This window comes from Dermacentor albipictus, chromosome 1 (genome assembly GCF_038994185.2).
Source record: "Dermacentor albipictus isolate Rhodes 1998 colony chromosome 1, USDA_Dalb.pri_finalv2, whole genome shotgun sequence".
Classification (NCBI taxonomy): domain Eukaryota; kingdom Metazoa; phylum Arthropoda; class Arachnida; order Ixodida; family Ixodidae; genus Dermacentor; species Dermacentor albipictus.
In genome coordinates, this window is record NC_091821.1 from 186,413,420 (window position 1) to 186,441,176 (window position 27,757).

Here is a 27,757-nt window from a genome sequence, read left to right on the forward strand (position 1 = left end):
CCTGGATCGGATTTCTTGATCGCGATCAACAATGGTCGCTGCTACACGGTCCTAGCGATCCGGATCGAGTTATTATCGTCTGCTGATCGTCAGCAACTATCAGAACTGCATAATGTATTGGCTACATATTCAGATTTGCAAAATGTAGTTAAATTCGGACAGTGTTACAGCTTATTATTGCTGGTAAAAGATTTTTAAACGTTATTTTATTGAGCTGCCTTCACTTCTTGTTATTAGCGTTTTCAGAATACTGCGCTAGAGGGCGCAGACGTCAACCTGCGATCGCGATCAAGGTGCCTGATCGCGATTGTCGGATCGCGATCGCCAAGATCCGGATCCCGCAGGATAGCGATCGCAAATGACCGTGTAGCAACACCCGATCCGGACCAAGCTCGATCCGGATCGGCCGCGATCGCGATCAGAAGTGCACGTGTGACACCGGTATCAAAAACTGCAATCTTGGCTGGGAAATTTGATCAAAAAAGGAGAAAGAGTAAATGCTAAATCTATCCGCAAAGTTGGTTAGAATGAAAACGCAGACAACAGCATATTGAGTGGATGAACCTTGCCAGCACACGCGCAGTCATCGTAAATATGAAATATCACGAAAAGAGAGGTGTGGGAGAGAGAGATTCTTGTTTGGGAAGGAAGAAACATGGGGTAAAGTGCAGCGCAGTAACTGTCTCTCAGATGAGGACACCTCAACCGCGCTGCACAGGGGGGATGGGGTAGAAAAGAGTGATATGTGTCACCAGCGCATGCGCACGCGTCGATGGCGACGTGACTTGCATGACCCGCGCTGTGGGCTATACGCGGCCGAGCGCGTCTGCAAGCGCTTTCGTCGACGGAGGCACGCGCTTCAAAAGCGCTGTGTCACCGAGCGACGGGGCGTGCTTCCGGATTCGCGAACCGCGCGCCACAGACGCTCACAAAAGCGTTGTCACGCTGTCGCTTGTGCCCTGCCGCATTTATATATAGGAGACTTCACGTCCGCCTCATCCTCGTTGGGATACCTCTCCGGCTGTGGGTATATACCGCGCACTTCGACAGGAGCACTCATATGTGCTACAGCGATATTATCAGGTGAACGAACTTCTCAATTCAGCGAATAGTTACAAAATCGGCGTACCGATAGCAACCTCGTATGTCCTGAACGAACTTTCGCTTCAGTCACAGTTTCATGAGTTCGTTTCAACAGTTCGTTCAAGTGAGGTTTTACTGCAGATAAGCTCCATAAAGCTCGCCTCAATGGCTGTGGCGCTCCGACTTCTGAGTAAACCATTTCCGATTACGATCCTAAGCTCGCTTTCCGGCCTCCGGGCAGCCTTGCACCAAAGGGCGCGGAATGCAAAAAATGACCATGCATTCGGTCGGTTAGGATCCCCAGATGGTGAAAAAAACAATTGTGAAGCTTTCCACTGCAGCGTTTCAGTGTGTAGCTGCAGGGAGTAAAACGTCATTCATCAAATCCCGAGCGAGCGCGCATGCTGCTGAGCGCTGTAGTCGCAGAGAGGCTGAAGCTTCGACTCTCGACCTGACGCTATGTGGTGCAGAATTTACTTCCCCTGGCAACTGGTATTCATTGCAAGGCTTAGTTCGCCGAGACGTGGTTTAGTATATTTTGATATTACGGCATACTGCCACCAATCTGCAGACGACCTCACGCAGCAGTGAGATAGCACATCAGAAGCGTGAATTTTCGTCGTGTCTCGTGAGTGAGTGAGTGAGTGAGTGAGTGAGTGAGTGAGTGAGTGAGTGAGTGAGTGAGTGAGTGAGTGAGTGAGTGAGTGAGTGAGTGAGTGAGTGAGTGAGTGAGTGAGTGAGTGAGTGAGTGAGTGAGTGAGTGAAATGCGCACAGACCAAGAGTGCAGGAGGTGTCGGCATTGCTCAGCCCGTATGCATCACGACGTGTACGTGCACGCGTGACAGTTTACAAATGTCATAGATATCGATGAGCGTATGAAGCAATCGTCACCCATCGCCTAGATGTCTTTAGCCAAGCCCTGTCCGCACTTTGGAGCTACCGTATTTTTAGCCCTGGAGTCAATGACGACAACCTTGCTTTTAACATATATATCTCTTTCCGCTTCCAATTTATCTCCCTATTCTTAAAAGAACGTTTAGCTTTCGATTAGATATTCTAAGCCTTTTTGTTTTTTTTATCGTATTTGCTTCGACTAGAAAATTTTGTAATGTAATACCCCTATTCGAAACCACTCTATTAAGGTGATCAGCGCATGCAGACAGCGCCAATGGAGGGTTCCCAGAAACTCAGAACTGCAGCAAAATTATTTGCCTGTAGACAAATACGTATACGCGTGTATGATGTTCTGGCGTCAATTGCGGGGGTAGCTGGGGGGGGGGGTGCAAAAGCCGTCTGGTCTGCAAACCACAGCCAGCGCCAGTTACGGGCTGTTACAAATGAGACTATTACGAGGAGCTACCTTTTCTACAAAGAAGTGAACCATGCGTAAAATAAACTTGCAAATTTTGATCAGAACAGTAACTGATTTATTTTGTATGCCTCCCTCCATGCACAGTTAGTTCGGCTTCCACGCGAACGCCCCCACCCATCATACTGTTCCGGGAAAATGGGAACGCTATACGCCTGTGCGTCCAAGTGCAAAAGTTTCAGTGGTTCTCAGATCATAGATTTTTCCCTCGGCCACAGGTATCGCGCGCAAGCGTATGCTGGTTACGTGTACAGAGTGCAGCTTCAGACGGAACAAGACCGACGGGTGTAGTGGCAACGCAATGCACCGTCGAATGTTTCCAAAGCTGCCGTAAAATGTGAACCGGCTCTCTGGGCGAGGCCACGTGAAAGGTTTCTCTCCTATGGTTGGTCTCGCCCAGACGTCGCGCTCGAAGCAGTACTGGCTGTGACCCTGTAACTGATCACGAGGGCTGCGTATAGTTGCGCTTCTCTCACTGGTTTCTCATTTCACGCAGGCTGCGGCTGGCGCATAGAGAGGCCCCCATGCCTCTCTATGCGCCAGCTGCAACGTGCGTGAAATGAGAAACGAGTGAGATAAGCGCAACTATACGCAGCCCTCGTGATCAGTTACAGGGTCACAGCCAGCAGCGTCTCCTTGTCTCGACATCCGCTCTATTTAACAGACGAACGGTTGTATGCTCTGCACCTTACGTCAACTGCCCGACTGCACTCCTTCCTCTTCAAGTGCAACTGCAGCTATATATATATACCCGCCTTTGACCCGTATACTGTCGCGTTCCTCTTCTCAACCTTCTTCGTTACCCTCCAAAGTAAGCTGTCGGTCAAAACATGGGATTCCATGCGTCCCCCCCCCCCCCCCCCCCGCTCCAACCAATTGTTTATTCGCCTCAGAATTTCTGTTTTTCAGTCCAAGTATACCCTGTGAGCTTAGATATATACAGTATACCATGTATGTACTCCAGCACAGCCCTCGAAGAGGCCAACTACCCGGGGCTTTGACGGCCCTTACACTTCTCGGCTGCGTCATGCACCCGAGGATGCTAGGAAAGCACGATGCAGCTCATCGTTAGATCGCCGAACGTTATCGCGAACCCAGGGCCCAGCGAACTCGGCGGTCACCGGGTGGGTATATGCGGCGCCGCCCGGTTGCTGCTCGCGCGCTCGGAGTATGATCGGCCGGTGGTGGGCGTAGTACGTGTATACACGCTCGTCCGTCGCGATTGATTTATAGCGGCGTCCCCGTCCGTACTCGACCGGCGTTTGCCAACGGGGATGCGTGTACGAATCCGAGGGGAGGCAACAGCTGTGCGGCGCCGCCCGGCATGGCACGAACATCGACTGCACTTTGTGGCATTGTATTCGTGGAAATAATAATAATAATAATAATAATGATGATAATAATAATAATAATAATAATAATAATAATAATAATAATAATAATAATAATAATTTAATCAATCTATTTTTTATGCGCCCAGCAACAGCCGGAGCGCTCTAAATACTGACGCACAAAGAAATAAAAGTAGAACTACGATTAAACGTCGATAAAGAATACAATGAAAAACAAAAAAGAACAGAATAAACAGGTACGCAATGAGGAAGAATCCGCAGCAACAAGAACATTATTATTATTATTATTATTATTATTATTATTATTATTATTATTATTATTATTATTATTCCTTCAGAAGTTTACACAACTTGATCTGCACCACTCTGTCACAGCGCTGCAAAGAAGCTACATACGCGACCGGTACTAACTTTAGCGTGAATGGTGAGTCGTCAGAACATTATGCGGTTACAAGTGGAGTTCCTCAAGGGTCTGTCCCGGGCCCTCTTTTCTCGCTGTTGATTAACGACGTTCCGGCAGTCATTCAAAACTCTCCAATTTTGTTGTGGATGGATGGATGAAAAACTTTGTTAGGGTCCTTGTCGTCTGAATTTCGGGGTACATCTTGTGAAGAAGTAGGGGGTTTGGGTATGCCCCCGTTTGTAGAAGCCTTAGTGTCAAAGCCTGAGGTCTATTGAGTTTGCAATGTGGGAGGGGGTAGATCCTCCGAGCCAAGTAAAAGTGCTTGGTAATTTCGGTGTACGAGGACGGAGAGTCCCGATTGTCAGTACCCCCGGCGTCACGCTGCCCGGTAGCTACGCGGTTGATGATCCCTCGCGCAGCTCCGTGTGCCGACTCGTTGAGGTTGGGCGGGGCACCCTCGATCTGTCCCGTGTGAGCTGGACGCGAAACTTTTCAAAGCGGTAAAAATGTTAATGATTGCGCCGCTCTTCAGAGGGACATTGCAAATTTTGCGTCATGGTGCGCTGAAGACAAGCTGGTGGTAAATACATCAAAAACGAAAGGTGTAAGCTCCACGCGGAAGACTAACAGGACTTTATTTCCCTATAGCGTTAAAGACGCTCTGCTGCCAAGGGCTCAGGGAACGTAGGACGTTGGAGTGTGCTTCGATAGTTTCTCGCCCCACGCTCAACAGACGAGGCAACGTGCACATCGAGTGCTCGGCACAGTCTGTCGGATGACGAGAGACTTCAAATGCCAGCACCAAGACCCTCGAGGTTGTTCCAGGGCAGTTTAATAGACACCATTGATTGATTGATCGATTGAAACATTGCAACAGCAGCCGCGCGATCTAGCGCAGTGACAAATCGGTAGCGCAGTGACAAAACGTGACGGTTAAAAACACAATGAAGTTCTACATCGACGCAAAGAAAAAAAATCACGAAAAAAGGATGAAAGAGGACCTGGATGCTTCGGACAACTCTAGAATAATCGATTAACGACTTCGCGTAAAACGGTCACGTACCGATGCAGAGAGCACGCGGTGGTTTCCCAACAAAATGTCAATCTAATCACGCTTTTTATTACCGACGCGGAAGCCTGCTTTATCTCCAAGTATCCCGTGTGCTTATTGCCGAGAACACGGTCGTCGCAATGTGGCATGCATTCCAAGCAGTGAGCTCGGATGTCTTAAAGAGGTGTGCGAAGGAATTTTTCTCAGCCGCGTATCACTTCGCAGCAGTGCAGCGGTACGCGTATAACCCTTTCGTTCCCTGCATCGCGTTTTCTTCCATCATTTGACTGAGCCTTCGCGCACCACGTTGATTTCATTCCCTGCGCTTTTCGTTTGTTCCCATTTCAGAGCTAGTATTATATGCAATGGAGCGTATACGTCACTTCTGGGACCGTGGCCTGGCCTCGATCCGCGAGGTCGGGGCCGATTGAGCGAATCGCGGTCACCCTATAGAACGCATTTGAATGGTTAACTTGGCGCAGTGACTCCAAGTTCTTCGAAATGCCCTCAGAATAGGCATCACCGATCACACCTTCCGTTTTCAGCCGAAGCGTTGGTTGAGTGGCTGTGGAGTTCCGCCGCCGAAATGGAGGTCGCGGGTTCAATTCCCAACCGCGGCGACCGCATTTTGTTGCCGGCGAAAGGCAAAACCGTCGGCCGAGCTTTCTGTGCACGTTAATGAATAGCCCTGTGCGGACAAATTCAATCCGGATCCCTCAACCACAGGCTCTCACGTAGTCCCAGTGTTGTTTCGGGAAGTTAATTAAATCTCGGGGATCTTCACCTACAGTTTTCCTTTGTTTCTTCTTTGGCGATCGTTGATGCGTTGCGTACAGGGGCTCGAAGTCGACAGCATGCGACTTCTGCCACCTCGGTGCCGCCTTTTGTGCTGCGTCCAGGCAGCGTCCGCGTATCTCGCCAGGTGGTAAAGCGAAACCTGGGCCGAAGCATAGTGCGCAATCGTGCTCTGCCGCGTTAGTGCCTGCGAAGCGATTCTGCAACCCGTAAACATGTTGCTTCCTCCGCCGTATGACCGTTATCTCGACTGTGAGAGCCGAGGCACAATCGCTTGGGTGGTAGCCACAGGTTACCAGATATGTGTCTTATCGGCGAACCTGGCGCTCTTGCAAAGGAGTGAAGAACCCGTCCTCAACGTTGTGGAGCTATTTTTGCCAACGTGGTTTTCTAACCATACGAAGAGACAGCGGGCGTCTGCGCGCAGGAGGTCGCGGTTGTGGAAAAGCTGGATGGTATGATAGTTTGTCTCTTAGAATGATGGTTTCATACTATTCAGTATGTATGTATGTATGCATGCATGCATGCATGCATGCATGTATGTATGTATGTATGTATGTATGTATGTATGTATGTATGTATGTATGTATGTAATAATAATATTTGGGGTTTTACGTGCCAAAACCACTTTCTGATTATGAGGCACGCCGTAGTGGAGGACTCCGGAAATTTTGACCACCTGGGGTTCTTTAACGTGCACCTAAATCTAAGTACACGGGTGTTTTCGCATTTCGCCCCCATCGAAATGCGGCCGCCGTGGCCGGGATTCGATCCCGCGACCTCGTGCTCAGCAGCCCAACACCATAGCCACTGAGCAACCACGGTGTATGTATGTATGTATGTATGTATGTATGTATGTATGTATGTATGTATGTATGTATGTATGTATGTATGTATGTATGTATGTATGTATGTATGTATGTATGTATGTTTATCGTACTTCTCTTAGCAAAACTATACGGACCAGTGATTTCGCGATAAAGCCGATTTCCTTCTCCGCCTATGAGTGTAACTCCAAACGTGGCATTGCGAACTTTCGACTTCACTCGTCAATTTCAGTTTTTCCGCCGGAATGACGAAAGAAAATGCAGTGTTTTTCGGCGTGCCTGTGGTTGGCATGCATGCTCTTCTTGCTCACGGAGTTACGCACGGCACGTGCGCGGGTGAGTGTGAAGAGAGTAAACTTCGCTCAGCCGTGAGACAATCACCGTGTCACTGTAATAGCCGGCCGATGCATTACGTACCGACCAGTATACGTTAAAACGCCTCTCTCGCGGGAAAAAACGTGATTTATTCGTCCGAAATTCTCGGTTAATGTCTCCTTACGTCTAGAACGTGTGTCGGGATGCTGCAGTCGCCTTCCATTACTGCGGACTGGGTCGACCTGAGCGCCTCCGAAATGTCTTTCCCGCAGCCCATCTTCCCTTGCGCCCACGCTCCGCTGGCTCCACGAAGCACGCAAAAGAGCGCGGCTGGTGACCTTGAGAAGGTCGGTTGGCAAGGGCCGCTGACAGCGGCAGACGGTGCCGGCCGTGACCGTGAAGCGGCACGGCGACAGCCCAGATGTGTACTACCCGCGCCGCTGTGTGCGAGGCCGCACGGCGACGTCCAGACACGGCCGGGCGCACTCTGCATGCGCGAGGACGTATCGCAAGACCCAGAGACACAGTTACCAGCCCGGGGATCGCGCGCTGTGGTGACTGAGCCAACTGGGCGAGGATGCCTCCGAAAGAGGAGCGACGACGCGAGCCGTCACGCGAGAACGAACCAGCCGTGGCGGCAACTCCGCGAGACGCTGTATGGAAAGCGTGAACATATATAGAGCCGTCGTACCGTTAGGTCGCGTGATGGCTTGGCGAATTTCGCCTCAGAAATGAACACGTCGCGCGGCCGGACGCCGAAAGAGAGGGCGGCGCGATGTATACGCACAGCGTTGGCAGTTCTGTTTTCATCGCGCCGTGTTTCTCAGCTTTGTTAACCTTTGCGCTTCGCCCGCTTGCTGTACTCTCCCGTCTGCGGTTTCGGTCGCCTTCGCGGGAATGTGCAGAACTCGTAACGTATGGTCGATATGTGCGTGCGTTGTTTGGCTGCCGGGCACCCGAGTTTAGTGTGACGCATAGCATCGATTAGCAGCCGCGACGTTGAGTGTACATATATATATATATATATATATATATATATATATATATATATATATATATATATATATAGAGAGAGAGAGAGAGAGAGAGAGAGAGAGGGGGGAATTTCTTGCACGCAATCTGCGAAAAACTTTAATAAGGCAAATTCAGCGTCTTTTTATGATGTGATATTTGTGATCGCGTAGACGCTCTACAGCGCCGCCATCTTTGAACACGTGACAGCGACGCCATCGAGTGCCTTCTGGTGTCTCCTGACTGCTCCTGACCTCCCCTTCCCGATAGCAGAGGACGCGCTGAGTGAATGCAGGAAAGCGCGGTTTTCGCGTGCTGGTTGAATAATTCATTCGCCAGTGACGCGATGCTCTCGTCCGAAAGCGCACAATTAGTCCTGGTGATAATTCACCGAGGGTGATGACGGAGTCGCTTACGGCACTGCGTCGCGAGGGCGTTCGCAGCTCCTGCGAACTACAGAGACGGCTACGCAATCAGCGCCGTCACAATAGCGGGTGCTCTGCCGCAGAAGCGCTGCGAACGACGCTCCAATCCACGGCTAATAAAACAGATCGACTCGGAGGTGTCAACCGGCTCAGCCTGGGCGCATGCGTGATCCAATATACTAGCACCCAGCCTTGATTCTGTTAGAGATGGCATGCACAGGTATGCAGTTCGTTCAAAGCTCTCCAATTACTTTTGTCCATATACCTATACGTAACGAATTACACGGTAATTAGTCAGTCACTCGTAATCAGTTGCATCTTCGGTAGTTTTTGTAGTTGATCGATTATATTTTGTTTCTCGGCATACGCTCACTGTAATTCAAATTTTCTTTTTTCAGCAACCAATATTATATGTAACCAGTTTAGTGACGAGACAAGCTGTAATGGGCGATGCAGCTTCGAGTACTTGGATTTCGCGGGTACATACTGCACAAGCGCCCGCGGTCGCCCGAGCTGCAGCCAACAGGCGAACCCGGGCGATCGGTAGCTGCTTCCTCATCCTATAACACGCCACCAGATGAGGCCGACGAATCGAACCGGCGTTATACTACATGGCTGAATAGCGATGGTGACTTGGGACGTTGATATGCTGCAGGAAATCATTTACGGCCGATTCCTTTCTTTCTTTCTTTTTTACTTTTTCGTCAGCCTTACCGGTAGCGCCTTCTTGGTGCCCCAGCAACGATCAAGCGCAGCGCCTCACAGAGGACTCAGACTCGCTCGTAGCGGCATTGAGTGAGCACGCTCTTTTGTGCAAGGCTTTCGCATATTGCGTCATGCATCGCCCTTCCGTCTGCAGCGCGCACGTCGAGCGAGTTTTCAGGGTCGCTGCTGATATCGCAAGAACGTTAGGAAAGACGCTCAACGAAGATTTTGAGAAATAATTGTTAGCGAGCATGAACAACGCGTGAAGGGTGGCATACAGAGAGCGGCGCACTGAAAGTGACAGGCCAGCGCGTTCTATTTTACTGTACATGTAAATGTTAATAAATGTCGGCAAGAACTTAACGTAAAAATACTCCATTACGTTGTTTTTTTAGTAATTGCTTAATTTCGTCGCGCGCTAGTTGTAACCGATGGCGTTTTTTTAATGAATTAATTTTAATCGGTCATGTTTTTCTGTAACGTATTATTCAAGTGTGGCCACGGCTCTATATGCGCAGTCCACTGCGAGTGCACGCGCGTACAGACCCTGACCGGTGGTCTCAGTCTGTTAATTAAAATGCGCAATTAACATACGCGAAATCCTCGCTAAGAAGCACGGCACTGCAGCGACACGACAAGTGAACGAAAGGACACTCAGTCGTTCCTTCACGCTCGTATAACTGCATGCTGATAAAGCGTTCATATCGGAGCTGAATATCTTTCTTTAAGCGACGTATCCAGTCTTATGAAACACCCATTCGTAACGATGTTCAATAATTTATTTATGTCGCAGGTGGCTGTTAATAGCAAACTGCGCCAGCTAAATGACACTGTCTGCACAACACGAAAACAGGGGCATCGGGGACCGCACAAAGTCGCAGCGTATACTTTCTTCGGTGTACGCACCAAGCCACACTTTTCGACATACGTGCGCAGTGTGCTTTCCTACGTTGTCAATAGTTAACAAAACAAGCGGCCCAAGCTACCGAATTCTTGTGGTTGGATCAGCGCTCAATCTGTCGTTTCGTACTCTCCCTCCCAAGTCCTTATTTTCCTTTTTTTGGCGCAACAATGTATTCATTAAAGCGCATGACTTTCTTGCGGCGATTCAGGCATTAGAGTTCACTCAGAAGGCGAGCAATGACTTTGGAGCCCGTATTGCGCCCTTTCTTATACAGGGTGATTATTTCCAAGTTTTACGGAACTTTTGTTAAAGATCGCCTGTTGCAGATAGCATAATTCTTGTTCTTAATTGAGCTGAATTATTAGATGAGGCGGACACTACTAGCACGAAAAATCGAAACACGCGTTCAACTTATTAACAGAAGCTCACTAATTAACTTCTTTCTTAATTAGTTTATGGCGCATATATAGCAGCTTACGAATTGTAGCCGGTCAGCTTACAAGACGTATCGACTTGAAATAAATTTCCAGGATGACACCAGTTTCGAGATATTATTTCCCAAAGTGGGACGAAATACATGGGCGTTATAGTTACTTTTGTGCTTCAATGCATAAAACAGCGTTTTGTTTAAAAGGTGGAGCAACAATGCATTTTTACAGCGACTTTGATGGCGCATATTTCTAAACCAGCGTTATTCTAGAAATTCGTTTTAAGTGGGTATGCCTTCCGAACTCACCTGCTGCAGTTCATAAGTTGCAACATGTGCCGTAATGTAGTTGATTACGAAGATAATTAGTGATATTTTGTTAATTCGCTGAGTATGTATTTCACTTTCTCGTGCAAGTAATGTCCGCATCTCTGAATAATCCAGCTCAAGGACTAGAATTGTGTTATCTGCAACGTGCAATTTTTAAAAATTCCATAAAACTTAAAAATGACCGCCCTGTATATTACGCTGCGCAAACTAACCGCTGTGGTGGCTCCGACGGTGACGTCAGCGTTTTCTCCACCCAATCACGACACTCCTGTCCTGTCCTCTGGAATTTCTTTTTATTTTACTCTATATCCCCCTTCCTTTTCTACGGAGCGGCGCCTTCTGTGAAGTTCGACAACAGTCCCTGCCCACTAAATCCATGACGATCCCTAGAATGCTACCGCATTCAAGAGACAGGAAGAGGTCGTCGTAGGTTCGATTTGGTGCGTTAACTGTACCTATACGGATCGACGCCACATTTACAATACACAGCTTCTAGAAAGGCTCGTATATGTCTTACAAAGTAGCAATGTGTGACCTATACAGCATGCGATAAGATTCCTTTTCGCTCTATTCTATTCCTTTCTCATCATCCACTGTTCACGACCGCGGCCGATCCAGGTGATACTCCATAACCGAAGCGCCGCTCTGACCACTGAGGAAGTGCGAAAAGGAATAGCATTGAAATTAGGATCGTTACGTGAACCTGCCCAAAATTACGAACCGCTCGTCGCGATTGCCCACTATCGCGACAAACCGCCCGTTCTCTAGCGACACCACTTCATCTCCACGAAGTAGCACATCCAAGCGTCACTGCATGTTAGAGGCGCGAGAATAGCATTCCTTTAAAATACCGAATCATACTAATCGATTAGTACCAGAATCGAATGAAATATCGTTAAAATAGTTTTCGAACAATGAACAGTCGTTTTCACCGTTATTATAAGACGATGTTCACATCCCATTCACAACGTCAGCATGTTTATGTCATTACATTGCACGTCATGAAGTATCATTTACTAAAAGCCCAAATAGAACATTGGTAACAAATGAGAAGTTCGTTTACGTACTCAGCACTGTTCAGTGAATGCAAATATAAGTATAATATACGGAGGTCATTAGCCCTCTCACTTTGGAACCCGGGAATATATGCGCCTAGAGTCCCAACCAACATCACTCGGGTCTACAGAAAGCGGCTTGAAGCACTGATAATGAGTGTCTGGCCTCTTCAGCAGCTCCACGTGGGGTCTCGGCCACATTGGTACTTCAGCACATTCATCACTGGCATTTATATAGCGCACAGAGTCTACAGTTCGTAAATTTCTCCACTTCTGCAAGTCTGCAGTAGTCTTTCAAGTCTTGATCTAGACATTGATTCGGGCTACTTGGTCTGTCAATAGTGCAATTGAACCTCAACAGTGCAACTGAGGTTCCCACAACTTTCAAGACTGCTTTCACGTATTTGGTCGTGAAAAGTGTTCTCGTGGTTAAACTGAGGCAGCGCGAAGCGTTCGCTTCTCGCTGCCGGCGCTCTTCACCACGTCAGCGTTGTGACAACGGTTGCTCGTGGTCATCGAGGGAGACGAGTTTGCCTGTACGTGCGTGACACCATGCGCTTGTCATAGGTGTATCTACCGGTTCAAGTAGAGGTATGCCCTCCCCCCGCAGTCAGAATCGAAAAGGAAAAGTAGGCCATTTATCCGCCTCCCCCCCCCCCTTACTATGCACACACACTTGTGAAAGTGGGCACTGTCGGCTGCACACTGCACAAAAATGCAACAAAACAACACCTGAGACCAAGTTTCCTCTCAGAATTGGGCTCACATAGGTGCGACTTATTTATTACGCATCCCCTTCTTTCGGGCCTCGCCTCCACGTGCTGTAGCAGATGACTCCGTACTTTGCGGTGCGAGGCGCCAGCGGGACATATGCCTTGCAAGCGTGTACATTGCTGAGAAAGCTATCGCTAGGCTGTCCAAAACAAGTTGAATCTACCATCACTTGCATCACCCCGTGTTTGTCGGGGCCGTCTAATCTAACAATCCTTGAAAACACAAGATCAAATTTGCTTTTATAATTTACCCGTATTTTATCAGTGTTGCCATTTTAGCGATGTTGACGCTAGATTTTGTGACTTTTGTCTGTTTACTTCAAAGTTTGCTATTTAGCAATAAGTTACTTTTTCAATGACTTGAATGAACCGTTGACGATATTTTAACGCCTTATAAGTTAAAAAGATTGCTTGGAAAGTGGCCTTACATGCAAGTGGCCGAAACTCGCTGTACGATGCATAAGCTCCGTGACCGTGATGAACCAAAGGTTGGCTTCACATTACAGTGGTCACCACAGCCTTGACATTGTGGTCACAAAATTGAAGTTTATTTATTATTTACAAAACCTCTTGAATATACATATAATTGACAATTACAAAACCTATGTGAACCCGCAGCGTTTAAACGTTGCGGATTCAGTGGTGTCACTAAATCCATTCGATTGGTCGACGCTTGGCAAGCGTGTCAGAGAACTAATTTACAAAGACCAATTGAGTGGAATAAATTTTCTGTTCAGAATTAGAACACAGCGAGCGAATAAGACATATGGACTGCGCAAAAACGTAAATATCGGAACGCAGTTAAGCTCGTTCTCGCGCGACTGAACAAATCGCTTCCGTTTCTCCCACCTTTCGGACCAATCAGTACTTCACTGAGGATTTCAGCTAGATCAAGCGCGAAATTATGGTATTTAACCTGTATAAAGCTCGGGTAATTGTCATTGCCATATTAGCAACATGCGGCCAAGCGCGTACCACAGAATCTAGTTCTGCTACCGCGAATGTCGACAAAGACAAAAAATTTAGGGATAATATGTAAATTAAACGCATTTTCATGCTAGGAAAACTACGTTGCTTGTGTTCTTTTGAATCCTGATGTATTTGTAAGCTTCCATTCTGAAGATAATGCAAAATTTAAGCTGTCATAATTCAGTATGTAAATATTAGAGGTAGACGATCGAATATCGACTTTTTCAAATACGAATCGAATAAGAATAGTAAGTATCGAATATTGAATAGACAAACGCAGACACACATATTTACAGCAGGAGTATTTGTTTCGGTATAATTAGGAACACGCTTGCACTGAGTAGAAAGTCAACTATCACGCACACTAAAGGTCGTTTTAAACACAAGGTCACAGCAGCTATGAAAAGAATTACACGAATAGCCGCTTGACACCTTTAAGCCTAGTTGCGAACAAGCTTTCCAAGAATGACAGGCATTTAGAGCTGACCAACTTTTCAAAAACGCATATTGAATAGTTGTCGAAAAAATATCAGAAGTTATGGAAAAGAAAAATAAAGCCCTAAGCAGGTATTTGTGTGCCCTAGAAAGAATACAGAACCTTTTACAAGAAAAAAGCATCACTGGTTGCAACGTAAGAGGTAAAACTCCCACATGACTAGGCTGACATGACTAGGCCGTAAGCACAGTATAGCCGATTGTCAAGTATTGGACGATGAGAAGGGGAACCGAGGGCGCCCGTTTTGTAAGAACGCTCGCGTGTACTTGTTAGTCAGAACCATGTGAAAACGACATATAATGAAGAAACGGAAAGCATAGGATAAATTATTTGCAGTTTCTAATTGAAGCGCAAAAATGAGAAGCTAATAGGAAATGGAGGAAAACTCAACTTGCTGACAGCGAGAGCCGAATTCACAACCTCTGCACTACGCGCGCGCTGCACTACAAATTGTGATACAGCGACGACGGCAGTACCCACGTCCATGCAGTGTTGGGTATTTGTGTATGTGCATACAAGATCTAACCCAAAGAGTGTTAACCGGCGCAAAACTTCCACCGCAAAAAAAAAAAAAAATTTGGGGCTTTACGTGCCAAAACCACGATCTGACCATGAGGCACGCTGTAGTGTCCGGGGACTCTGGAAACTTGGACCACCTGGGGTTCTTTAACGTGCGCCTAAATCTAAGTACGAGTGTGTTTTCGCCTCCATCGAATTGCGGCTGCCGTGGCCCGGGATTCGATCCCGCGACCTCGTGCTTAGCAGCCCTACACCATAGCCACTAAGCAACCACGGTGGGTCCCGCAAAACCCAAAACAAAGCTTGTATTACCGATTTGGTTTCTGCATTGAGTCAAAAAGCCTTGTCGCTTTTTTACTTCTGATGATTATAATTTGCGATACTTTGTTCAGCAGGTGGAGAACAGTAACCCGATTTGAACAGTCGGTTTTTGCGAAATATTTGGTTACTTTTGATATTCAAAAATACCGAATAGTTCATTTTCGAATACGAATAAAATATTACACACCGACTATTCATATTCGAAACTTCGATATTGTCTATCTTATAGTAAATTTATTGCTAAAGCTAAAAGCCCTCTATATTCTGTTGGTAATTCACTGTTTTCCTTCAGCTGCACGAAGATTACACCAACATTAAACGTCTAGGGAAATTATTTACTTCACGCTATAGCTCATATTAGAGTGTTTCAAAATACCTACATTCTTAAAATCCACTTCACACTTACAGCGACAGTTATACTGACTTTTCTTGTCTCACTTCAGTGACACGCTTCCTAAAACATTGGCAACACTAGACTGTAATTATTCATAATGTACGACTGAAAACTAGTCGGATACAACTTTAGAAAAAAGGGGGCGTTTACTCCTCCGAGGCGGAGGCACACGAGCATCCACCAATGGGCGCGCGCTCTGGACAAACGTCATGAGCCAGACGGCCGGTGACCCCGCCGACGGAGAAGATGGCCGCCCGCTCTTCGAACTGGGCGAGGTCGCGTCAGCTGTGTGCTTCAGCCCTCGTCAGAGTGAATTCCAGAACTGTTTGGAATGGTCTATCATGCCGGAAATATTACTGCGAGCTTACTATGCGCCATTTATGCCGCGTGCATTTATTCTGAGCCGTGATCCGGTGAAGGAACATTGCAGCGAGCATCGCTGGCGCTGTGCTACGCTCTGCCTGTAAACAGGATACCGCGGCGACCGCTGCGAACACACATCCTGCGTACTTGTTCCATGTTGTTTTATTTCGCTCCCTGGTGAAGTTACGGCGAGAAAGTTTTCCAAAGACTGGTGCCTACGGTATCGGTGGGTGTGTCGCTGCGTTTTTCGTCGGACGGGGTGAAGTGATGGAGCAAAACCATTCTCGGGAGAAATCAGAAAAGTTCGCGCAACAGTAACTATTTGCTGAAGAAGCCTTCAACGCAAAGATCTGTCACCGTCAACTTAGTGTAAACTATCAATAGAGAGGCTTTAGCTTTTCCGGTATTCCGGTAAAACGCAGGCGGACGCCCGGCGCGTTGGGGCGTTGGGGCGGAGGCGTAAACGTGAGCGGTCGAACGGTCTGCACGGTGCAGCCACCTGGTGGCGCAGTGCTCAAACGGACAGAAACAGTTAATATTGCATTAACCGAGCGTATTCTACTTCGCTGCTGGTGTAAATTTTCGGCACTGGCGTAATCGTGTTGCTGCCCCAACGCCCCAATGCCCCGTCCGCCTGTGTTTTACCGGAATACCGGACAAGCTAAACCGCTCTATTGTGAGCAGTGAGATAGCCGAGCGTCTAGCGACGGTGGTCGAGTGTTCTGTGCCACCCTCGATTGATTGCTGTCCACCAGTTCTCACTGCACGCGCAAGCTGTAGAATGCGTGCTGTGAAATTGTGAAAACACAAAACCAAAAAATATAAATTTTATGCTATTTAAAACCAAGAGTATTTATTTAAAACGATGAATGAAGCATTTTTGCACCTTCCTGTCTCGACCGTATTCTCGCCTCAGGTTTGTAATGGTTACGATAAATGCATTGTTTTATATAAGTACTTTTTCAATAGCAACTGATTCATTTTAAGCGTGAGAAACGAGTAGTAGATACGCCGTGTACAAGTGAACAAGCGCAAAAGCGTTGCAGAGCTGCTCTTTCTACTTTTGTCACTTGCAATGAAGCTAAAGAGCAGACGACGGGCAGCGTTGTGAAAGGCACGGGGTTATTTTTCTGCCGCTATCCAGCATGTGCTGCAGCACACGAGAGCTCTAATAAACCAGTCATCAAAATGCAAAAGTATTTATTTATACCGAGAATTACGCGTTTCAGGAACACGATGTTTCGAGCGGGACTATTTTAGTCGCGGAGGCAATCGGCTGTCGCGCTTCGGTCACCTGGGCGAGGCCTCCCCTTTTTTCTAAAGTTGTATCCGACTATAGATCTGTCGATGACAAAGATGAGTTTCACGGACGCATTTTTAAGCCTTTCTTATTGCAATGGCAATCGGGTAATTCCCTAGGGAGGCAAACTTTACAGTATACGTGCCACCTGGGCCCTCTCTGAGTATGCATTCTCCGCCCAGTCGTGGACGTGAACTTCCGTATAACCTCCAATTAATACATGCCAACAAATCAACATGTCAGTAACACATTAAATAACGTGCCGTCGTTTATTGGTCTGTGGCTGCTAAAGCGGCATCTATAGAACTTTAGCGCGTCCGGTACTCCGGCAGGCGCGGGCGGTTTGCCGGATGGGCGGAGGCGTAAACGTGAGCGGCCAGATTGGTGGCGCCAGCTGGTGGTGCAAAGCTCAACCACATAAACACAGAGCCAATTACTATATTCTTCTTAGCTGGGGTGTAAGTTTTCGACAGCAGCGTAATTGTGAACATAATTACGCCGCTGCTGAAAATTTGCACCAGCAGCGAAGCAGAATAAAGTAGGTTACTGCAATTTTAGTTCTGTGTTTGTCTGGTTGAGCTCTACAACACCAGGCGACTTCACCGCCCCGACCGCTCACGTTTACGCCCTCGACCATCCGGCAATCCGCCCAAACCGCCCCAGTTTGCCGGAATAACAGACACGCTAAAAGTCTCTTATATATACCTAACCTCCCTCCCACTCGTAAGGAGACGGATATATATATATATATATATATATATATATATATATATATATATATATATATATATATATATATATATATATATATATGTAGAGAGAGAGAGAGACTTGCCCCCCTCAAACAATAGTTGGCACGCCACAGCTCGCATCGCCCGCCGCCGACCGAGAGTCGCTTTCGCCTGCGCGGCTCTCGATTAACTCCTCAATCTGTTCTTCCGCCACGCCTTTACTGCACTAGCGAATGCATGCCCATTGCTGAGGTGTCGTGACCCTCTACAGTCACTTTATTGCTGTTATATGCTGCTTTAGTATCTTATCATATGCCAGTAGGGTATCGGGCGCTATCGCGCCTAATTTTACATTCGGTGGACTACAAGCTGCGCCCGGATCAATTTTTTCCCCAACAATATCCAGATTAGTGCAGCGTCTTGTAGCAAACTCACAAAAGTGCACCGCTGTCCAGGGCCCGTTTGCTGGAACGCATTTACCCTGGGAAAAATTTACGTTGATGCGTATTATGGAGAAAAGTTCGCGAACGATAGCACCGGGTCGTCCCTATATACCTGCGATACGACATGATTTTTGTATCGCCAGACAAGCGCTATACCAGTTACAACTGTTTATTCAGAAGCAAACTGAATCCTGGGCAGAAGTAAAGATAAAAACTGCGGGGGAACTGTTCGAAGCATTTCACATTCAAGTCAATGGTTTAGCTCGTGTTAGTCAAACCTTAGTTTCCTTATGCGATGTGGAATGGAGACTGCTAAGTTCTTGCCGATGATGACTATCCACCTGCTCTTCGCGTTGCTCCTATCGTTATCGCGTGTTTGTGCAGTATAGAGTATATGTAGCAAGCTTCGCTCCTCAGACAACAGTTGTAAGTGTAGGGCCTGTCTTTCTGTCTGTTCTTTCGTTTCCATGGTTTTTCTTCCTTTTCTGATTTTTTTAAAACTCGCCTAAGAAGTTATTTTACCATACCTGTGACTTAGGCGCCTATTTGGATAGACACACTATTAAGTGAAGCCATGTTGAAACACATTCTTTAGTGCCGCGGTATGCATACAAGATTGGTGAGCCTGACGGCCAGTCGAAGAGAGAGAGAGAGAGAACAGGAAAGTCAAAGTTCTGAAGCCAAGCTAACTTATTCGTCTCCTGATTATTGACAGGTCTACATGGAGCAACGATTCTGGGGACGAATTCGCGAAGCTTTTAGGTACCCTTTGCCATATTGACCAGCTGCCTTCGTTAATATGTCCAAAATCATGATTGAGTTTTTCTCTTACGAACAATTCTACAGCGTAACGGTTTTGTCATTACGGGCCCTGTTCCGGTAAATAATGTATTGCTTCGAAGTAGTTGCAACGATGACACTTTTATTTAAAGAAACTGCTTACGCGTTGCGAACTCGTCTTAAGAGGAAGCTTTAGCTCGGGTGCTCCTATCTAGATACATGTAAAAGGAGAATTCGTTTTTCTCGGCAACCACAGCACCAAATTTGGCGAGGTTTGTTGCATTTAAAAGAAAAACTTAAAATCTAGTGACTGTTGGTTTGGAATTTTTGAGTTAGGTCGTCAATTTTTTATTAAAAATTGGCAAAAATCGAAAATTTTCGAAAAACGAAACTACCAAGTTCACAACTCTGTACCTCAACAACGAAAAATGATAATACAATTCTGTGATTTGCAGCTAAAAGTACATCTAAAGCGGACAAAATTGATATGTTACACATGAACATGAAAAAATTTAGTAATATGGAAATACAGCTTTTGCAGAGCCCTTGTAACCAACGTAACAAATTCACGTAAGATGTAAAATGGCACATCGAATTTGTCCGCTTTGAATGATGTAATGTTTGCCGTTTAAAGAATGGTGATATCAGTTCTTGATGCAGAGCTATGAATTTGCAAACTTCGTGCTTCTATTTTATTTCAAACGGTCGAATCTTTGAAAATCTTTTTAACAAAATTCAAGCCCTAAACAGAAATTCCGCTTCCAACAGTCACTGGAATTGAACTTTCTCTCTCAAATGCAACAAATTTCATTAAAATCGGTCCAGGGGTTATCTCAGAAAAACGTTTTCGCGTTTTACATGTATTTGAGTAGGCCGCGTCGGAGTTGGGCCCGAGATAAAGCTTCCTCTTAACAATGCACTTAATGAGCCCGACCTTCCCGTCCTCACAACACTGCCTCCATCGAGCCCGTGACGTCATGGCAGGAGCGTCAAGGCCACTACTGCAAGGCCCAGGTGGCGTTGTTCAAGGCCGGGCCACGTGCGGCGCGAGTGAGGCACTCGCGCGTGGTTGACTGACAGCCGCCGGAAACGTCCTGCAGTAAACAACGCTGATGGTGGAGAGTCGCAGCGCCTTGTCCACGTGACAGGTGTTTATCCAGGATTCTACTGGATGTCTATATATATATATATATATATATATATATATATATATAGCCACAGTACATATTATCTTTCATTTAAATTGACGTAAAGAAATGATAAATAAATGGAGATGAAAGTGAATGAAAAAAAAAAGCTGGCCGCGCAGATGGGATACGAACCCACGTCTACGCATTACGCGTGCAATGCTTCTACAAGCTAAGCTACCGCGGAGTTGCCTTCCTGCACACCCTTTTTGGTGTATTTTTGCATGTGTTCTAAACTAACCTTGGGAGTGTTGGCAAGTGCCGCCATTTGCAGCCGTGACTGTGGATGGATGTAGGACCTCTTGCGAATTGCTAATTGACAGTTGTAATTTACGTTGCTGTGTGCACCCACTCCTGCTTGGGCCCGAATAGGGCCTGCAGTATCTGTAAATAAATAAATAAATAAATAAATAAATAAATAAATAAATAAATAGATAAATAAATAAATAAATAAATAAATGACATAAATGAGCTTTTTGGGTGAAGGCAACTGGTCAGTAAACCCACATATGCTACTCAAGCTGCCGGATTCGAGATCCTCGCTATGTAATAAAGGAGAAGAAAGGGGAACAGTGGCTCCCGATCTTTATTAGTCACAGTCATTACATTATTCAATGCGTCGCATTATACGTAGGCGTCAACTACAATTGAGTATTTCACATTGTTTTGCGTATCCTCACGTCTGTTCCCGCCCATCCGGCATTTGACAATACCTCCTACATACGAGAAAGAGAGTGAGAGAAAGAGAGGGCCCCCCTCTCTTTGTTTTTGGGGAGTGTCTGCTCCTCCTGGGGAGGTGTTGGGGGGGGGGATGTGTTAGGGGTATGTGTATAAACCACAGTTCTACTGCCGCCATTGTATCGCTAAGTGGCGATCGAGCTTCTGAGCGCTTGCAACGTGCAAAGTGGTCAGAAGCTGAGGGAAGGGTCTTTTAATTAGTGCACTCTGCGAGCGTAAGGTGGCGTATACAGTATACAATGTAACGCGAGCGACGGCCCCATGGGACGACCGCCACAGCACACCCCTTGACCCTGGGCTTCAGAGCCAATCATAAACGAATTTTGTATTTTTCAAGGCTCCCGGCGACGGCTTTTGAAAAACGATAGCGGTTGTATAGGGGAGGTAGGTTGAGGAGATTTCGCAGTCTCTATTTTTTCACGCTCCGCAAAGCTCTTCCTCATGAACACACTTTAATCGTGCTGTTTTTGAATCGAGAGGCCGCGACATCATGCGTATACTGCGCATGAGCGCCTGAGCATTTCGTAGTATTACGTATGCATGTATATACCGTCGCCATATACTGCCCAGCTTTCCGTATTGTTCCGCTTGCTCGAAATTATATATATATATATATATATATATATATATATATATATATATATATATATATATATATATATATATATATATATATATATATATATATATATATATATATATATATACACAGGGTGTTCCAGCGAACACTTTCAACAATTTTTAAAGGTTGCCTGTAGCAGACAGCGCAATTCTAGCTTATGAAGCAGTTTACTCGAAGCGGCGGACACAACTTGCACAAGTAATTGAAATGCAAAATCGACTAATTAACAAGAATTCACTAATTCAGCTAATTATCTTATGACCCATATTACAATTTGCAAATTGTAGCAGAGGACTTTGCAAGGCGGCTCCACTTGGAACGAATTCTCAGGACGACATCTGTTTCGAGATATAAATTCCCGAACTTTGCGGAGACATGCATTGGCGTTCCAGTTACTTGTGTGCTTCAGTGTATGAAACGTCGTTTTGTTAACAAATTAATGTGCGTGCGTGCGTGTGTGTGCGTGCGTGTGTGTGTGTGCGTGTGCGTGTGTGTGTGTGTGTGTGTGTGTTGCACAATTCGAGAGCCAATAAATATTACAGAATAGAAGTATTCGTCTGCATGCTAATCTGCAACGGAGGGAAAGAGAAAGGCCCTACAGAAGAAGGACTTAAACTACAGAAGACGAAGAACTACAGAAGGACTACAGAAGAAGAAGCACTTAAAAAGAAAAATAGCACAATTTGATATCTTGATTTCACTTTTGGCATTAACAACGTTGCATATATACTTACGCCGCTTAGTAAATTGGCTAGCAAGCTCGTGTCACCTTGTGGGGTCGCCTATTTGCATTGCGTTTTCGTCGTTGCCCTTACCATGCGCAGTTCTAGGAACATATGCTCTACGCGTATGGACTTACAAGCAGCCCGACCACGTGAAAACTGCATTTCCTTTTAGCGCATCAAAGGGCTTAGCGTTTTTCTCTTCGTACACTTCTGAGCCTGACTTCTCAAAAAAGGTAAGCAGCGGCAATCGGATGCGAAATACTTGGGAGAGAAACGAACGGGGCCCAATGAGAAACCGCTCGCGCGCGCCTTCAGCTGTGGTCGCTCTTGAAGCCTTCGGCGCGCACGGGACGACGTGTCGGGTCAACCGAGCTCCTGTCCGCGCCGAGTGGAGGCCGTGCCACGCGCGGGGCGCCGTTCACCACGGCGGTGCAGCGCGCGGAGAAGAAGGCGAACTGCGAGGATCGGCGGCTCGCGAAGCAGGCGGGACCCCGACGTAGAGCGCGAAGCGGTGCGAGGTGGCTGGCGATTCCTGCTGGGGTCACGCCCTTTAAGCGAAGCTGCCGCGGGTCTTTCTCACGCGCCTGCTCTGGAATGCGTCACATGCCGCCGGAATTGTGTCCGCGTCACCCGCTTGCGCGTGTGTAAAGCGTGTGTGTGGAGGCTGGAACGGGCGCTTCCGGAGACGACCGCGCGCTTCGCTTTCTTTTTATTTTTCCTCCTCCCTGTCATTGTCGCGACCGGCTGGCTCTCGCAGGTTATCCATGTGGGTTATCTTTGCAGAACACCGAGGGACCGCCGCGCTCACACAGGCTGCCCCGTGCTTCCCGTAACAGCTCTTGCGTGTGTTTGCCCGTCGTCCGCCGCGACCTCGCACGTACACCAGCGTCAGCGTACAGCGCGGCACTCTTTTCCGTCCGTGCTCTGACGAAGCTGCAGATTGAAAAGGGGTAGCTCGGAAATGTGGACGTACGTGTGCGCTGTGTCCTACTTCAAATTTCAGGCGTTAGCTCGCAGCAGCGCGTGTGCACAAAAAAAATCTCCCTTTTAGATGAATTTCTCGTTAAAACAAAAACAATCGCAAGCTTCTGGTTGTTGTTTCCGACAGTTGCGTCTCCATGCAGGTGGATCCATTCTCTGACATCCGGCTCACGCAATAAGCCAGCTTCTGACGTCATCACACCGGCCGCGGACACGTGTGCATGGTTTTTGGGCGTATGCAAATGAAAGCCAGACCTAAAGAACCCGCTTGGGCACCGACAACTAGTCGGTCAAGTCACTCAATTCCTTACACCGAAAGACTCTTGAAATGCTTCAGTCAAGGAAAAGAAGAACAAGAAAAAAAAATGACTGCCACCCTGTCTATCCGAAAGAAAAGCTGCTATTCTTGTCGGCGCGAAGCTTTGCGTACGACATATCGATTTGTGTCCGCAGGTATTGCACGGTTCGGGAGGGCCCTTGGCCTCTCATCGCCGCCTCTCAGCGAGTAGCAGCAAATCGTCTCAGGAGGTCGATAACATCCAAAACCTGACTTGATGCCGACACGGGAAGTTCGGCAGCGTCTGCATTTTACGTACCAGCATCATCTGAGTGACAGCACCGTTACGTGTACATTTCTGTAAATGGGTGATAACAATAAAGGAGCTTCATTGCGTCTCGGTACACTCGCCAGTGATTACAATTTACGAATATATATTTCAACAGAAATAGACACGGCCGTGACCTCAGTGCAGTAGTCGTCTTCTTTTCCCGTAAAATATTTACATGTATGGAGACATAAAATGAATTCGTTTCTACCTCTCGACATTGTGAAAGCATTGTTTAGCTTTTCATCTTTACCGTAATCATAATTTGTCCGTTAGATCAAAGATTTTTTGAAATCTGCATTAGTTAAAAAAAAAAAAAAGACGGGGGTTTGGGGGGGGGGGAGGGGGGAGTCGACTGTACTTTGCAGCTTTCCGCTCACAATTTTGCGTTAGTATATATGAAGACGAGTGGTGAGCTGATACTGTCGTGTATATCTGCTAAGGGGACACTGCCGTAAGGTATACACTGTTGGAGAAAAACATAACGAGATGAAAACTGCAGGCGACCACTCGCATTCCTACGTAATTCCAGTTCGTAGACTGATTTCCTGGAACGGTTTGTGCCACAGGTGACAAGCTGCTGCGGCAAACGTGATTTCTGTATGGCATACCGTGCGAGCGGATGGTCAACAGAGCGAGCACACGACATGGATGTTGTGATGATGGTGTGTGGGGTTTAGCGGCGCGCGGATGTTGTTGAGAGGTTCATCATCATTGCAACCGGCTGCGTGCGATATTATGTGGATGGTAGTCATAACACGGAAGCCACAAAGAAGCTCAACTTCAATGTTTCACCATCTTCTCTGCCCCCAGAACTTCTGCGGACTCTTGTATAGTACTTAGGCTTCGGCCGTACGTTTTGGTGTAATGCATGCATTGCTGCTGCATGTCAGGAGCTCGATTGTACGTGCTGAGCAATCGGTTGTTGACGTCGTTTGTTAGACAAACAACGGTATATATACTCGCAATGGCATACAGGGTGTGCCAGCTAGCATGCGCCAATATTTAAAGATATGCAAATGCTACGCAGCTGGACAGAGCCAAGGTAATGTCGTTTGCCGCCGCTTGGAGATACTCAGACTACTTTTTTTGCATTTCGCCTAATGGTATAGTTAGTCTTAATTAATTAATCAACTTCTCAAATATTATGATTAGATGAAAAGTGTCAATGAGAAAATTGTAGAGCATCGTGAAAAACTCCCGGTACTGTTTTCTGTTGCTCGATACGTGTTGCATAAAAGCGTTTTTTCGAGCTTGAAAGAATTAAGTCCGCGAATACACACAAAATTGCCGCGTGACTGGCCGCTCGAGGGACTTTGCGTGTATTTGCGGGCTTCTTTCACGCTCAGAAAAACACTTTTATATAGAACGTATTAAGTAGCAGAAAGCTGCATCGGGAGTTTCTCACGTTGCTCTACAATTTTATCGTTGACACTGTTAATCTAATTATAACATTTAAGGAGTTGATTAATTAAGACTAGTTATGTCATTCGGCCGAAAGCAAGAAAATTAATCCCAGTATCCCCAAGTGACGGCGAACATCATTACATTGGTTCTGTTCAGGTATACGTGACATTTGCATAGTGTTAAACCTTGGCGCACGACAGTTGGGACAGTGCGAAGCTCGTCTGTGCCGTTCAGATGGAGGCGGCTTGCGCAGTACGTGTCTTTACTTTTCCGCTCACAGCAGTGTTCGTTTGTTGCGGCCTCTGTGACGGTCCCTGTGGCGGTGGCTGACAGACGCGTCGGTTGCGCGCAGGTGAGCCAGATGAGCCTGGGCCGGTACGTGACGGCGTCCGCGCTCGGCCTCGTGCCGACGCAGGTCATCAACGTGTACCTGGGCACCACGGTGCGCTCCATGGAGGAAGTGCTCGACGACGACGCCACGGCGGCCACCGGATACGCCGTGCTCCTCGCCCAGGTGCGCCCCCCCGCTGGCGGCGAGAGTTGGTTCGCGCGCTCAGCGTTCCCTCCGCGCAGGTGGTGCTGAGCGCGGTGCTCATGAGCCTGATCGTGCGCAAGGCCCGCCAGGAGCTGCGCGACACCGTCCTGTCGTCGGGTTGCTCGTCGCGGGCCTCCCTGGACACCGCCTTCTGCCCGCACTTCCCCTGGGTGCCTGTCGCGCCGATGCAGACCGCGTGGGCGCGGCCTGCCGTCTGAGCCCCCCGAGCACACGCTTGCCTTTGCTGCGCGCATTTCTTTTTTTCATTTTTTTTCTTTACGACGGATGGGTTGTCCCGCCGTTCCCGAGTGATATACCGAGCCCATGTAGATGCACTCGTAGACGTCGCTGCGGTTGGCAGAGAATGGTTCAGGTACTCCTTTGGGAGGGGGTGTTAATGTCGGGAACCCTACAGCATTGCACGATACGCCGCCTTGCAGTCGCACAACTGGGGGAGACGTGCTTACGATGTCAGAACTGCCTATCCAAGCCTGCCACTGACAGTTGACGGGGCAAACTTATTAAGACCAACGGAGCTCTTTCTGAGGCCTTGTCGACGTGTACGAGCAGACATTTTTTTTTTAGGTTGGTGCGCAGACAGTAACACGACAGTGCAAAAACGACTCATATTTCGTCACTCGATAAAAAAACTGCGCACGTTCGTGCCGCATAAGAGGTCGCCCAAGCGTACTGGGCACTGTTGTGTTTTATAAGACACGGACAGGAGAGTGCGCAGTTGCTGCCTTTTGAAAATGAATAAATAAATAGAAAACGTCTGACTACAACCACGTGCCTAAAACCGATCTTGTCGATGGACGGTGGTTGAAGAACGAAGCCACGGATGCAAGTAAGTGATGCGGATGTCCAACTTCCGCGTTCGGGAACGTTCTAGTGCATCATACCATTAGCGTCGGCGCACCTCAACGTTGCTTCTAAAAATTATAAATAAAGAAAGCGGGTTCTGTATAGCATCTGAGACTTTTTTATCTTGCGTATGCATTTGTATAATCCTGTAGGACACTGCTCCCAAATTGTGTAGTAGCTACGAGATGTGCCGACCATTGCTTCACCTGCAGCAACATAATGCCAGATAACAGTTTATTATCGCTAGCGCAAAGCATGGTGTATTTGTTATTCCTTGCTAATGCGTACTTACGGCCGTACGAAGTTACATTCTCATTAACTTGTCAGAAAATACATAAGTTAGACAACAACTTGCTTCTCAATGTTCATCTATAGCCCACACCCCCAGCTGATATATCGCTCGCGAGTGAAATCAAGGGCGCGACACCTGCAGCTGGCCCAACTGCACACGACCACGGCAGAAGATGTGCGACATCTGCTGCGGGCTTGGGTGTCGCCCAGACGCGGACGTATACGGGATGTGCTTTGCTTAAAAAGTCTGGTCTCCGCAGCGCGACTGGGATATGCTGACTTATATAAGACTACACAGATTAAAAACAAACAAACAACAACAAAACTTGCCTTACAAGGCACGAAGAAAAGTTCCACAGGCACCGGTATCGAGTATCGTCCACGTCGCATCACTGCGCCACCCGACAATCAGTTGGAATAAAGTGAACCAGATTATTTGAATTTCCTGCTCACCTACTTGAGTGCTTTCCCATCGCGTGTGTCAAGGCAGACTTCACTGGCCCCAATGAACAGCGTCAACTGGCGCACGGGGTCGCTTATTTATCGGCGTTTGCCCGCGTCGTACACTAATAATTAAACAAACAAAAAGAAACATAAGAAGACGAAGAACAAAGCACCTCCGTGAAGCGGGTCTTCGGTGCACCCTGAGAAGCCGTTGCT

At 47.3% G+C, this 27,757-nt stretch overlaps 1 protein-coding gene across 1 annotated transcript in view; it reads left to right on the forward strand.

The window, feature by feature from the left end:
• LOC139054083 (transmembrane protein 64) overlaps positions 1–27,538 on the forward strand; it is a 46,421-nt gene extending 18,883 nt beyond the window's left edge. The window contains exons 2-3 of the mRNA XM_070530607.1: positions 25,760–25,921; positions 25,981–27,538. Of these exons, the coding sequence (XP_070386708.1) occupies positions 25,760–25,921; positions 25,981–26,160 (342 nt within the window). The 3' untranslated portion in view covers positions 26,161–27,538. The remainder of the gene's footprint in view (positions 1–25,759; positions 25,922–25,980) is intronic.
• Positions 27,539–27,757: the final 219 nt, after the last annotated feature.